Below are 15,409 nucleotides of genomic sequence, written 5' to 3' on the forward strand. Positions count from 1 at the left end.
GTTGCCCCTCAGTTTTCTATTAAAGTATCTCCCCTCTCAGCTTAAACCTATGCCTTCTGGTTCTTGATTTCTCCAACCCTGGGAGAAAGATTGTGTACTCACTCTATCTATGCCCCTCATGATTTATACACTTCTGTAAGATTAACCCTCATTATTCTATGTTCCAGTGAAAAAAAGTCCTGATCTGATCAATCCCTCTACATAACCGAGTGCCTTGAATCCTGGCAACATCCTTGTAAACATCCCCTGCAATCTTTCCAGCTTAATGGCATCTATGCTGTAGCAGGGTGATCAAACTGAAGCACAATATTCCAAATGCAATGTCTTGTACAACTGCACAATTACCTCCCATTTTTATTCTTAATATATACAGGCTCTAACTCATCTGAAGGCAACCTTGAAGGTCACTGCTGAGTTTCCATCTACACTTCTGTATCTCCAACCTCAATCTTCCACCCTTGTTGTCCTTTTTAGCTAAGGTTCATACTCAGTTCCTCCCTGCTGGCCATTCCACTCTCTGCCTTCCTTTGTAGATTGCGCTACCTCATGATCCCAAGCTGCTGTTTGATTCCATCTGCTTTAGCTGTCCACACAAAATACCTCCCAGACTTCCATCCCTTAGCCTTTGAGTAATGATTTAGAAAATGTAGCAACAACCTCACAACAACAAAAAAAAACACCTTTCAGTCTATCTCCTCACCTCCTCTGGTTCAACAAGTTTGAATTCCATTCCTCGACCAGTCCAAGCAATGAAGTTAGAGTTGGATGGATCGTCCAGGAGGGCAACGAGAAACTGCCACAACTGCAAAGAACCCCGGCGCTGATATAAAGGACCTTCGCGATATGTATTGATCTCCTGTTTGATGTCACCTGTCAAACAAATACAACATTTTTCATTGAAATCGCCAGGAAAGTTAACAGAACAATAGCCAGCATTCTCACGTACCTGCACGAGTAACTCGCCAATTGTTTTTTTTAGCTTTGTTTGCAGAGCTAGACCATGGAACAAATTTCACCTAGGTTAAAGCCAAAGGTGCATAAAGCATGATAGATTATGTTTGAAAAAAAAACACACACACATATATATAACAAGAAAAGATACATTAAGTGACAGCAAATGGGTAACATTTATTTTGGGTGCTTCTTAAACACGTGGGAGCAAAGAACCACCGATGGATAGAACTGGTTCCACTATTTTAATACCCCAGCAAATAATAACGAAGAGGTCATAACAATGAGGTTGATTTTGTATGTTTTAAATGTTTAGGCACTTTACACATAAATAAAGGAAATGATGCTGAAGTATAGCTGAGGAGTGACTTGAAAACTAAGTTGAAACACTTGAGCTCTGGGAAGGTCTGGAATTAAAAGATAGTAATTTAAAGAGGGAGGCCCATTTAATGATGCCATGGTATTTAAAAGGTTAAGTAATAATACAGTGCATGAAGGGAAGAAGGGAACAGAATGTGAAGAAGTGGATGTACGTCTGAAGGATTTCAGATGCTGTGAGGGGTTTCAAGGCAAACAAATAGTCGGGTAGGGGCACAGTGGTGATGGTGAAATTTGCCTTTGGCTGCCAACACTGAACAGATCTGTACTCTATTGCTAGCTTGGCTCATCTCTTGCATGTTTGATATCTTTTCAGTTGGTGATGCTGATTGTCCTTGAACACATACAATGCTACTGAGAGAAGTTAAACTTCTCCCCCTTAGGAACTTAAGTCATCTATGGGGTGCTGGCCAGCAAGGATGAGGGTAAACAGTACGGACATAACGGAGCTCCTGCTAAGTGTCAGATTGGTGTTCACTGAGGCTGAGAGGTCTGGATGTGATAACGACTCTAGGGTTTCTACAGCTTTCTAACCCAAGAATTAGTACAGCTCTGGGGGTCCCAGTGTCTTGGTAACAGAAAGCAGTTGGACCATGAAGATCAGTTCAGGGCAGAACAAACCACTAGAGCAACGAGCTCAGGACTTGTTTTATCCCCAGTGTTCAGTGAAGGAAATTGCCACCATCCCAAGACAGACAGACATTAGTCTTGAGGGCTGGTACTAGAATGGCATTAATGTAGGAATGAAAACTGTCTTCTGGAAGTGATGGGAGCTGTAGAGAGAGAAACCTTCACTGGATGTGCAATGGGGAAAAGCAAGGCCAGTCCTAATAAGCTGGGCAATAAGAGAGGCAATGGAGGGGGAAGGCAGAGTGAACAATTTGGGGGAAAAACAGCACTACTGAGGACAATAGGAAAAATGTGAATGGTCATGAACAACAAAAACACTTCTCAAGAAAAATATAGAGCAAATGATTTGATTAATGTTCTGCATAGGTGCAGTCAAGCATGTTTATTTTAGTCTTTGACTTTAATCTTTGTTAGTGTCAGGACACCAACACGAAAGCACATAATAGTTTCATAAACTAGGTGGCTAATAAAGAATAAGAGATGAGTCTTGTCTATTGTACCTTGAAAGTACAGGAAAGAGTATGTGCGAAAGAAGTTAGGAAGAATGTAACATCGTTTCATCATGAAGTCTGCTGCTTTCAAATGATGGACATTGGATTAGGAAATTATTTGTGTTTAAGCACTTCTTTTAATATTAATATCTCAGGAGTAAAGAAACACACACACAAAAGCAAAACAGACCATCAAATGATAGTCCAGTCTGACTAGGAGAAAGTCTGAAACAAACATTTCCCTCATAGTTTATACAAAACAGAGACCTGAGGGAAAAAGCTGACTATTACGCAACACAATAGCTATGTTCACACTTCATTGTGAGGCTCCTGTGCTGGATGGTGTTCAGCAAATGGTAATAAACTCCATTCCCACTGGAGTCAGGCTGAGCCACTGTTTCCAATGGAAAATTCACTAGGGTCTTCGAGAGGAAATGTGCCCAGCCAGGAACAGCTTGGTCTGTGAAAAGAGCTGTATTAACAGCTTTTACTTGGATTATTCACAAGTTTTAGAATTAAGATTTCCAAAGTAAAAATCATATTCCGTAGCCTTCATTAGCACCCCCTCATCAAGATTGATCATGTGGTGCAAAAGGACTAAGTTAAACTAAATTATTATCTGTGTCATTGCATTTGCCTTTCCTCAACTTCCACAAGGACATGAATGAAATTACTTCAACAACTGAATATGAAGTTTAGGCTGGGCAAGACAATTATTAACCTGAGCTATGTAAGGGAAGGATTGTATTGGTTTACTCAGTATTGTTTGAACGTGGATGGAGTTAACAGTCGGAACCATTGATTCACTCATTCCCACAAATTATATTTCATGTTTCAAAGCATGTGTTATACAGTGCCTATAAAAAGTATTCACCCCCTTGGAATTTTTCATGTTTTATTGTTTTACAACATTGAATCACAGTGGATTTAATTTGGCTTTGTTGACACAGATCAACAGAAAAGACTCATGTCAAAATGAAAACAGGTCCCCATAAAGTGGCCTAACTTAATTACAAATATAAAACATAAAATAATTGACTGCATTAAGTACTTACCCCTGTAATACAACACACCAAATCATTGCTGGTGCAGCCAACTGGTTTTAGAAGTCGCATAATTAATTAAATGGAGATCTGTTTTTGGAGACCTGTGTGCAGTCAAAGTGTTTCAAATGATTGTAGTAAAAATACATCTGTATCTGGAAGACCCAACTGCTGTTGAGTCTTTATCCTGGCAAAAACTACACCATGAAGACAAAAGAACACTCCAAGCAACTCTCCAAAGATTATTGAAAAGCGCAAGTCAGGAGATGGTACAAGAAAATTTCCAAGTCACCGAATATCCCTCGGATTATTCAAGTTAAGTCAATCATCAAGAAATGGAAAGAATATGGCACAGCTGTAAATCTGCCTAGAGCAGGCTGTCCTCAAAAACTGAGTGACCGTGCGAGAAGGGGACTAGTGAGTGGGGGCACCAAGTGACCTATGCCAATTCTGGAGGAGTTACAAGCTTCAGTGGCTGAGATGGGAGAGACTGCACATAAAACAACTGTTGCCCGGGTGCTTCACCAGTTGCAGCTTCATGGGAGAGTGGTAAAGAGAAAGCCACTGTTGAAAAAACCCTCTATGTTTGGCATAAGCTGGACACTGCACATCATCAAAAACACACCTTTCTTACCAGGAAGCATGATGGTGATAAGAAACATAAGATATAGGAGCAGAAGTAGGCATTCCACCCATCGAGCCTGCTCCGCCAATCAATCATGTGCTGATCCAATTCTTCCAGTCATCCCCACTCCTCTGCCTTCTCCCCATACCCTTTGATGCCCTGGCTAATCAAGAACCTATCCATCTCTGCCTTAAATGCACCCAATAACTTGGCCTCCACAGCCACTCGTGGCAACAAATTCGACAGATTTACTAAAGTAATTTCTCTGCATTTCAGTTCTAAAAGGCCATCCTTCAATCCTGAATTCGTGCCCTCTTGTCCTAGAATACCCTACCATGGGAAATAACTTTGCCATATCTAATCTGTTCGGGCCTTTTAACATTCTGAATGCTTCTATGAGATCCCCCCTCATTCTCCTGAACTCCAGGGAATGCAGCCCAAGAGCTGCCACACGTTCCTCATACGGTAACCTGCTCATTCCTGGCATCATTCTTGTGAACCTTCTCTGAACTCTCTCCAATGTCAGTATATCCTTTCTAAAATAAGGAGCCCAAAACTGCACACAATACTCCAAGTGTGGTCTCACGAGTGCCTTATAGAGCCTCAACATCACATCCCTGCTCTTATATTCTATATCTCTAGAGATGAATGCCAACATTTCATTCACCTTCTTCACCACCGACTCAACCTGGAGGTTAACCTTCAGGGTATCCTGCACAAGGACTCCCAAGCCCCTTTGCATCTTGGCATTTTGAATTCTCTCCCCATCTAAATAATAGACTGCCCATTTATTTCTTCCACCAAAGTGCATGACCATACACTTTCCAAAATTGTATTTCATTTGCCACTTCTTTGCCCATTCCCCTAAACTCTCTGCAGGCTCTCTGTTTCCTCAACACTACCCGCTCCTCCACCTATCTTGGTATCATCGGCAAATTTATCCACAAATCCATTAATCCTATAGTCCGAATCATTGATATACTTTGTGAAAAGCAGCGGTCCCAATACTGCCCCCTGTTGAACTCCACTGGTAACCAGCAGCCAGCCAGAGTATGATCCCTTTATTCCCACTTTCTGTTTTCTGCTGACCAGCACAGTAGGTTTGTCAGACAGGATTTTCCTTTCAGGAAACCATGCTGGCTTTGGCCTATCTTGTCATGTGCCTCCAGGTATTCTGTAATCTCATCCCTAACAATCGATTCCAACAACTTCCCAACACTGATGTCAGGCTAATAGGTCTATAGTTTCCTTTCTGCTGCCTCCCACCCTTCTTAAATAGCAGAGTAACATTTGTGTTGGCGCGTGTCCTAGTGGGCAAGGCATTGGTCTAGTGATCTGAAGGTCACTGGTTCGAGCCTCAGCTGAGGCAGCGCATTTGTGTCCTTGAGCAAGGCACTTAACAACACATTGCTCTGCGACGACACCGGTGCCAAGCTGCATGGGTCCTAGTGCCCTTCCCTTGGACAACATCGGTGGCATGGAGAGGGGAAGGCCTGCAGCTTGGGCAACTGCCGGTCTCCCATACAACCCTGCCCAGGCCTGCGCCCTGGAAACCTTCCAAGGTGCAAATCCATGGTCTCATGAGACTAACAGATGCCATTTGTAATTTTCCAGTCACCCGGTACAATGTCAGAATCTATCGATTCTTGAAAGATCATTGTTAACTGCAGCAGGTCCTGGAAGGCTTGTAAAGTTAGGGGCTTAAAACGAATGCAGCAAAATACGGGGAAATCCTGGACGAAAAGCTGACGTAGTCTGCAAGGGAACTGCAATTTGGGAGATTTGTTTTCTGGCAAGACAATGACCCCAAACATAAAGCCAAAGCTACACAGGAATAGTTTAAAAACAATTAAGTTAATGTCCTGGAGTGGCCAAATCAGAGTTGAGACCTCAATCCAATTGAGAACTTGTAGCTGGACTTGAAAAGGGCTGTTCACTCACGATCCCCATGCAATCTGAAAGAGCTTGAGCAGTTTTGTAAAGAAGAATGGGGAAAAATTGCAGTGTCCAGATGTGCAAAGCTGATAGAGACCTATCCACACAGACTCAAGGCTGTAATTACTGCAAAAATGCATCTACCAAGTACTAACTTGAAGGGGGTGAATACTTATGCAATCAATTATTTTGTGATTTCTATTTGTAATTAATTTAGATCACCTTGTAGACATCTGTGTTCACTTTGACACAAACGATTCTAAACTCAAACTGCATCTCAGGTCACCTCTAAACATACTGTAGAAGAAAGTACTGACTGAAGGAAGGAAAAGGGAATTTGAAGCACAGACAGTATTCCATAGACAGACAAGTCATGGAACATGTTGATGCCTGAATCCTTGGTCAGCGGTTGCTAAAGCTGAGATGGAGTTGTTTAGAAGGCCCTTTCTGTGTCATTCCTAGCAATCACACTGCAATCTTACTGCAAGGGATTGAAGCTATGAATTACAGCAGAGTTAAATTGTTATTCTTCCTACAGGTTCCAACTTAGTGCACCAAGGCCCTTGGAGGTACTCACAGTACATTTGGAGATTAAGACACTCCACTAATCCTGACTCCAAGAAAAAAAATCCCTCAGGCATATGTACCATGATGTTACAACAATGGAAAAACTGGGATTAGACCACTCTAGGTTGTCTACTCTCAGTACCTGTAGAGTACGACATAGTGTAATTGGGAATCAGCTGAGAAAGCCTTTCTGTCCCTTGGGTAATGTCGCAGAGATGTAGAAGTGAAGCTTCCTTCAGGAAGAAGAGGCATTATCGGCTGAGTCTCTGCTCAAGAGAGAATGCGAGTGCTTGCAAGCCACAACTCTCAGACAGTCTGACCAGGCTGCCACCGCTCTGTGCGCTACCCAACGACCACATGAATTGGCAGGATCCCTGCTGGCAAATCTATCTATACTTATTAAGTAGGCGGGAGGCAAAAATAACTGGCTAAATCAACAAATTGGTCCCAATGTGCTTAGAAATGACTGACTGATCTGTTATGTTCTCAGTACGCACACTCTGAGGTTGTCTGAAGCTTAACTGTTGTTTTTGTTATTGTAGCTGCATGGGATGGTTTCCTAAGTCGGCAGATGCTTCTAAATTCCTACCAGCTCTTCTCGTATGATACAGGCGACCCCTGTGTTACAGCAGTTTGGGTAATGGAAATTCACCCTTAGGGAACTCACAAATCACTACCCAAGACTCTGATACAGAATAACAAATATGCTTTTATAAAACTTATATGAAGAAAATTAAATAAATAGTCACAAAATTCACTTTTTTCAACTCAAATATTTTGATGCATGTGCAGATGACATGGCATCACATTACAGAAAGTCATCATACCCTCCAGAAGGTGAGGGCTGCCTATACTGTGCTATCGAGTTTAGAGCACACTACAGAAAGAATAACTATTATTCTTATTTTAAAATATTTTAATTAAAAATTCAGTCACATTTTTATAATTGTTATACCACATCTTATCAATTGAAAAGTGGCCTTCATTTAAACGTTTATTATCAAATGCAATGGATTTATGATAAGCACAGGACTTTATACAGGTGTCCCCCGTTTTTCGAACGTTCGCTTTACGACACCTCGCTGTTACAAAAGTCCTACATTAGTTACCTGTTTTCGCTAACAGAAGGTGTTTTCACTGTTACGAAAAAAGTCAGCCTGCGCCCCGAGCAGCCAAGTTCCTCCCCCGGAACTGCATTCTAGCCGGCATTGCTTAAACACGTGCCTGTGAGCATCTGTGCTTTATGTTGATTTATTTTGTGCATTCATTAGCAAGATGTGTTCTAAGGTATTGGAAAAGCCTAAAAGAGCACATAAGGGTGTTACACTTAGTGTAAAACTAGACATAATAAAGCGTTTCGATGGTGGTGAACGAAGTAAGGATATAGAGAGTTTGGCTAAGGGTTTGTGGAAGTTGACGAAGATGATGTTGAAGAGGTTTTGGAATCCCATGACCAAGAACTGAGAGATGAAAACCTGATGAAGAGGAAAGGATAACAATTGAAGCCGAATGCAGTAGCGAACGGCCCGAAAGTGAAGTCGTCCAGGAACTGAACATGAAGTAATTGTGAGATTTTCGCTGCGATTGATAACTCTGCAATATTTGCAGAAAAGTATGACTTTAATTTTGGAAGGGTACATAGGTTTAGGGCATATTTGCAGGATGGTTTGAGTGCTTACAAAGGACTGTAATATAGAAAAATGCGCGAGGTTAAGCAGTCAAGCATACTGTCGTTTTTCAAGCCTTCCACAGCAGACACAGCAGACGACGAAACTCGACCTGCGACATCGAGACAGGCAGACATAGAAGGTGGTGACCTGCCTGCCCCAATGGAAACAGACAACGATGAGATGACACCCCAATCTCCTCTACCTCCCACCACCCCAACCTGCAACGACTCAGCCTAACACACCATCATCAGTGTGCTCGCTGTCTTCCCGATTCCAGTAAGTGAAACTACACCGGGCATACATTATTTCTACTTTATATAAGCTGTGTATTTTTATGTGTTATTTGGTATGATTTCGCAGCTTCATAGCTTAAAGGTTACTGAAAAAAGTGCTTCTGCCGAGAGCGCTTGCGCCGTGTGTTTTTGCCACGAGTGCTGCCGGGAGCGCTTGCGCTGTGTGCTTTTGCCACGAGTGCTGCCGGGAGCGCTTGCGCCGTGTGTTTTTGCCACGAGTGCTGCCGGGAGCGCTTGCGCCGTGTGTTTTTGCTACGAGTGCTGCCGGGAGCGCTTGCGCTGTGTGCTTTTGCCACGAGTGCTGCCGGGAGCGCTTGCGCCGTGTGTTTTTGCCACGAGTGCTGCCGGGAGCGCTTGCGCTGTGTGCTTTTGCCACGAGTGCTGCCGGGAGCGCTTGCGCCGTGTGTTTTTGCTACGAGTGCTGCCGGGAGCGCTTGCGCTGTGTGCTTTTGCCGCGAGTGCTGCTGAGAGCGCTTGCGTCGTGTGTTTCTGCCAAGAGCGCTGCCGGGAGCGCTGGCGCTGTGTGCTTTTGCCGCGAGTGCTGCTGAGAGCGCTTGCGTCGTGTGTTTCTGCCAAGAGCGCTTGCGCTGTGCGTTTTTGCCGCGAGTGCTGCCAAGAGTGCTTATGCCGTGTATTTCTGCCGGGAGCGCTTGCGGCATGTGCTTTTGCCGTGAGTGCTGCCAAGAGCTCTTGCGCTGTGCGTTTTTGCCGCGAGTGCTGCCGAGAGCGCTTGCGCTGCGCGTTTCTGCCGAGAGCACTTGTGCCATGTGTTTCTGCCGAGAGCGCTTGCGCTGTGCGTTTTTGCCGCGAGTGCTGCCGAGAGCGCTTGCGCCGCGCGTTTCTGCCGAGAGTTCTTGCGTGAGATTTTCGCTGTGGTGGACAGCGCTGCAATAATTGCAGAAGAGTATTCCTACATTATATAGGCTGTGTATTTATCAGATCATTCCTGCTTTTACTATATGTTACTGTTAATTTAGGTTTTGTGTGTTATTTGGCATGATTTAGTAGGTTTTTTTGGGGTCTGCGAACGCTCACAAATTTTTCCCATATAAATAAATGGTAATTGCTTCTTCACTTTACGACATTCCGGCTTACGAACCATTTCATAGGAACGCTCTACCTTCGGATAGCGGGGGAAACCTGTACATGTATTTTAAAAATAGGATAGATTGTTTGAATTGAATTGGAATGAAAACATTCTGCAAAGCACATTTGAATGCTCAATTCATGCTCAAACACTAATCAGGCATCAGTTGAAGGTACTTTCTTATAAAATTGAGGAAACACAGTCCACTACCTCTTGTTAATTAAACCAAGGCACGGTTGCATTGAGATATTCAAATTAAACTACCAGGAATTTTTTGGTAACTGAAGGGTCTTTCTTTTCAATTATATAATATTCATTTTTCTCCTGCAATGACAGTTGGGTCTAAATCCCAAGACTGGTGCAGAAAAATATGATTCAAATTTTATATTTATATTGTTAGTACATTGAGTTACCATTTTCAGCAAAAGTTATTGAACAGGAATCTCAAATTCCTCATTAATGAGTATGGAAAGTTGGCTCTGTTTATATTGTGGTTTCACTGTATATTCTTGCTTTATCTTTCCAATGTCAGAAGAACTGCGGTGCATTTTTTCCAAAATCAATGGTATTAATCAACATCTGGTGAAAACCACCTTGTAGTTTATCGCAACTTCAGATTTGCATTATGACTCTGTTTTTACACAAATTCAACTCTGATATAAAGTTAAACAGAATCCAGGTGGTCCTCCGGGTCATCTTTAAAAATTGAACTTTTCATGGCCATTTGAGACCAGCAAGTGAAGCTCTGTACACATATTGAAACTTTGGTTGCTCTCTCTTGAGTAGTGTGAATGGGCAGTGAAAGTTAAGGTAATATCATTCATTAAAGTAACTTGCATCAACATAGTGTCCTAAATGCAGCAAAAGTTTCCAATGTACTCCATAAGCCACATTAGGCAGTATTAGGAGCAGAGTCTAAAGGTATAGATATAAAAGGAGCAGATTTCTATGGAACCTCTGTGGGAGGAGAATGATTTCAGGTGGAATTCCAGAGTCCATTGCCAGGGCAGATAAAAGCAAATGAGCCACTGGTGAGGCAATAAAAATGGATCTACTGTACAAGCAGATACCATGGTATCTACATTTCAAGATCAAAACCAATAGTCGATAAACATAGAGGACTTGAATGAATGTTAACCTCATGCTATAAAATGGGGACCTCAGTCCAAGTCCATGTAACAACAGAACCTCTTTAGAAATTCAGCAACTGGGAGAAGCTTTTCCATTTCCATGGATTTGGGAATGAAGAATTTCATGTTTAAAGTTGCCTCTGGTTTCTGGGGCTAGATATCTTCATGCCATGTGCAGTATAGCTGCAGTATTGACCTCCGACTGCTGCCCAGGTGTGAAGGAGAGCACAATTTCTGAGTGATATTCATGCATACAATTAGTCCTAATGGTCATGGACCATAGAAACGTTTAATGAATTTATTGTGAAATTTAAACATTGCCCGTCATAAACCTCAGCTTTTGTTTGTCAGTTATTTTAAACCATTTGTGCACTATTCGTCCACTGTTATGCAATGAAAAGTCCTAACCTTCAAGTTTGTCAGGAACTACTGATGCATCGTCACTGTAGGATCTCAGCTGTTTCTCATAGGAGAAACCTGGAATATAAGAAAGAACATTTAGTAACGTATATTATTGCATGCCTCAATCCAATGACTTGTCTTGTGCACCTCATTTGAACAGTGATAACTATGGTTAATAAAGAAATCTATATTAGCTAAGGTATGTACTGATTCATGGCAGCACAATGGTACAGTGATGTTGTATTGATTTTTGGGTCAGTAATTTATCCTATAATGTACGATCTTACTATTTGTAGTGTTCAAGCAGATCGATTGTTCAACTTCGAAAAGTTGAATGCTGGCAGTTTGTACAACCACTTAACCTGTTTAGAAGTCAGTGACAAGAACATACTGTATCCAGGATAGATGGAATTAAAAAGATATTCTTTGAGATTGTTAACGAAGATCCTCATTGGATATTAATGAGATAAAGTTTTACTTGATTGTGAAGATGAAACAAGTGAAAAGGAAGATTAAAAGGTTAGCATAATTGCTGGCTGATACAACTGCACTTTATCAGTACCAACAACTGAACAATCTCGCTTACATTTTTGAATGTGAAAATCTGAAATACTGAATGTGGGAGGATATACGTTGCCTCTGTTCCTGTTGTAAATCTGTAGTTTAATAATGAATTTGAATATGTAGTGTTTTAATTGTGTAATTAACACTTCAAAACAGACATCTATTGAGGCTTGCTTGTTCATTACATCCATCCATGTTGGCTTATCTTCAGGTTTCTGCATACCAGATTTTGCTAACTGCACCCTTTTGTATTTGATTTACAGTTGCAATAGTCGATGATATCCACGAATTTTGTTCTATTTTAATACAAACTTTACATTTTGCAAAGGGTTAAGGCAAAAGGACAAAATGAGACAAAATGGTTCTTGGGAGCAGGCCAGCCTGAACAAATAGAGACAGCATATGCTATAAAATTTAACTATTTTAAAATGAAACTTCCCATTTTAAATTCCTCCTCAATTCCAGATATAAAACCAACTAAATAATGTATTTTATTTCCTAAACTTAGTTCTATTGACCTCAAATGTATATAATAAGTTTTCTTATGCTTGCATATACAACCAAGGACAAATTTCCCTTCCTTGCTGTACAAGGATCTCCAGTCTCATAAATATGAAATTACCAGTTGATCATAGAAGACCTAATTCTGCTTACAGTGCTTTGTCAGGTATCTGTGCTAATAGATAAATCAAGCACATTTTCTTTAGGGACAGCAGCAGGTCATTCTGCATTTCAAGCCCATCCTTCTATTCAATTAGATCAGGGCTGAACTGTACCTCAAATCCATTTACCTGCTTTTCTTCCAAGTCCCTTGATGGTCCTACCCAATAAAATTCTATTGATCTCATTCTTAAAAGTTCAATAGAACTAACATCCATTGGCTCTGGGGAGAGTTCCAAGTTTCCACTACTTATTCATGCAAAAATAGTTTCCAATTTCTAAAATGCTTAACCCTGATTTTAAGATTATGCTGCTTCATTCTTAATTCTTTGGAGGATAGGCTCTTTCTGAATATGTCCTACCATTTTCTAGATTATAGTATTTTCAATATTCAAATGTTTGAACTAATGAGGATTATCGGCGTTTACCTTCATTACACTGAGGTCCCAACCTAGAGAAGCTGCAACATAGGACTATCTGCATGCTCGCTAGCACCAAGCATTCTCAGAAGCAAAGAATCAAATGGATTACATCTAGCATGGTGGTGGTCAATTAAACAACTACTGGGAGGAGGAGACGCCAAGAACAAATTCATCCGCAATGATGCTGAGACCCAGCATATGACTGCAAGGCGGCTCACGTATTCACAGCCAACAGAGATGATTCACCTCAGCCTCCTCTGGATATCCTCACCATCACAGAAGCCAAATAATTTCATTCAATATAGTATCATTAAACAGCTGAGAGCAGAGTCTATGGAACAGAAAACCTACACGTGAAAACCAGTGTGCATCTCTAGCATATCCGGTTGAGATTTTATTCACCCAGAGAGTGATGAATACGTGGAAAACACTGCCTGAGAGAGAGTGGTGGAAGCAGAGTACTTGCCAAAATTGAAGAATTGCTTTGACAAGCACTTGAATCGTCTGGGAGTAAAAGGTTACAAGCCAAAAGCCTGAGGATGGGATTAATACGAATGGATGTTCCACTGGTGGGCATGGATGTGGTGGATTGAACGGCCTGAATCCATATCATATGATTCTATGACTCTATTCAAGCTGTTTCACTGTATTGGCATCTATCCAGAAATGTGGAAAATTGCTCACAAGCAAGACAAATCCAACCCAATTAATCCAACCTACTCTCAAACATCAGCAAAGTTATGGAGGCCATCAAAGACAGTGTTTCTTAGCTGCACTTACCAATTACCTATTCACTGATGCCTAGACCTCACAGCTCCAGCCTACCTGCAGCCTTTGGGCCACAGCGAGAAGAGAGACTGCCCTGGACAAAAAGGAAGCATTTGAACGAATGTGGCTTCAAGGCACTCAGGAAGAACCAAAGTCAATGGGAATCAAAGGGAAAGCACACCAGTGATTGGAGTCAAATATCACTCAAAGTAAGACGGATGAAGCTACTGATGGTATTTCCCATAAACTTTACAGTTCTATAAGTCAATAGCTGAACTGCATCCTATTGTACATGGCCAACCAACAAAAAATTCTAAATGTGATTAAAATGATGAGAATGTATTCTAAAGACAAGACTTACTGATTTAAGTTCAGTAAGTTGAGTGTGTCCCACCCAGGCAATTAATGAATAATGATTCATACATGAATAGATTGAGGATCTAAGGGAGTCAAAGGATAAAAGAAAGTGGAACTGAGCTAAAAGAAAGCATATTTCCACCCTTATTAAAACACCAAATCAACTTGAATCTTCAGTTGTCACTATCATGTTACTTTCCATTTCTTTGACTGTCAATGAATAACAAATCTCTATCTGATGCCTGTGCATTTGTGAAAGATCTGTTTAGACCACTGAAGGATCCTGATTAATTGACAGGAAGCCCAGAGCCACAGGCCAGGTGCCTTGGTGCAAGAGAAACAAGTCAGTGTGGCTTCAGGAAGGTTAATTTCATGGGTGAAAGGGAAACAGCTTTGGTGAACTAACTTCAATGAGCCTTGCAACTACAATATGTGGAATAGGTAGTCAAGGCTTAAGGCAGGAAATTAGCTACTCCCTTGGCATATTAGCAGAGCCTTTGAGAAGTCATTCTGGGTCATAGGTACAAGACTCAGGGTGTAAAATGCCTCAGTTTTACTAGTACTGTCAGCTATTTCTTCCATGTCCTTAAAATGAAGAAGCACCTTCATCTGAAAGCAACTGTATTTTCAAATTTATTTCTTTACAGGTTTTATCTTGTATCTGATGTTGGCACACATTTGTCAATTAACTCAAAGGCTTGATGACTGAAGTTATGACAGTCATTTTTATCACTATCTTTCATGCAGTCAGACTCAGCAATTCCACTGTAGTAATCTGTCCCAGTGTGGCCATTAACAGAAATATAATAAAATCTAAAAGGGGTTATTCAATATGATACAGAACTTTCCTGTCCTTCCTCTTTGGGGTTACAACCACAGTATAATTTTTGTTTCTTATGAAATTAATCATTTCCAAATACTGTAGTGGACAAAATTGCAATTAGATGAAAACAATCTTCAAAAGGTGTGAGAAACTTATCCTTTATACTCCTCCTTTCAAGTCACATGTAAATTTTGGCTACCCAGTTTGTTGACATTTAATATAAGACTTTTTAAAAAAATCTTGCCTTTCAATTCCCTATTAAATGTTACTGCTTCCTTACAGTTTTTTTAAGATATTAACCAAAACCTTTGTAGCCACTGAACTAAGCCATTAAGAAATATTAACTGATGTATAGATTATTGTTGATTTTTTTTTTCTGTAAGCAAATACCCTTGAGTAAAGCAAAGGATTTTTTTGTCAGCAGTAAAGGTTAAAAAAGAGCTATGTACAGTGGAGGCTCGCTTATCCATTAAGTTTACCTTGCCTGTCAGGATTTTTGCAGACTAAGCTATCTGCAGAACGTTGTATGCTGACACAAATGAACCCCAGAACTCAATTTAGATCCAACTAAATCTGGCTATTTATTTCTATGTCTAGATTAACAACATTCCAT

The 15,409-nt window shown here is 41.0% G+C and overlaps 1 protein-coding gene across 1 annotated transcript in view; it reads right to left on the reverse strand.

Moving 5' to 3' along the window:
• Positions 1-15,409, reverse strand: part of etv4 (ETS variant transcription factor 4) — a 114,843-nt gene that overhangs the window by 21,393 nt on the left and 78,041 nt on the right. Inside the window, exons 10-11 of the mRNA XM_059956531.1 lie at positions 11,209-11,277; positions 701-870 (exon numbers count right to left, since the gene is read on the reverse strand). Coding sequence (XP_059812514.1) covers positions 701-870; positions 11,209-11,277 — 239 coding nt within the window. The remainder of the gene's footprint in view (positions 1-700; positions 871-11,208; positions 11,278-15,409) is intronic.

Source organism: Hypanus sabinus, chromosome X1 (assembly GCF_030144855.1).
Source record: "Hypanus sabinus isolate sHypSab1 chromosome X1, sHypSab1.hap1, whole genome shotgun sequence".
Classification (NCBI taxonomy): domain Eukaryota; kingdom Metazoa; phylum Chordata; class Chondrichthyes; order Myliobatiformes; family Dasyatidae; genus Hypanus; species Hypanus sabinus.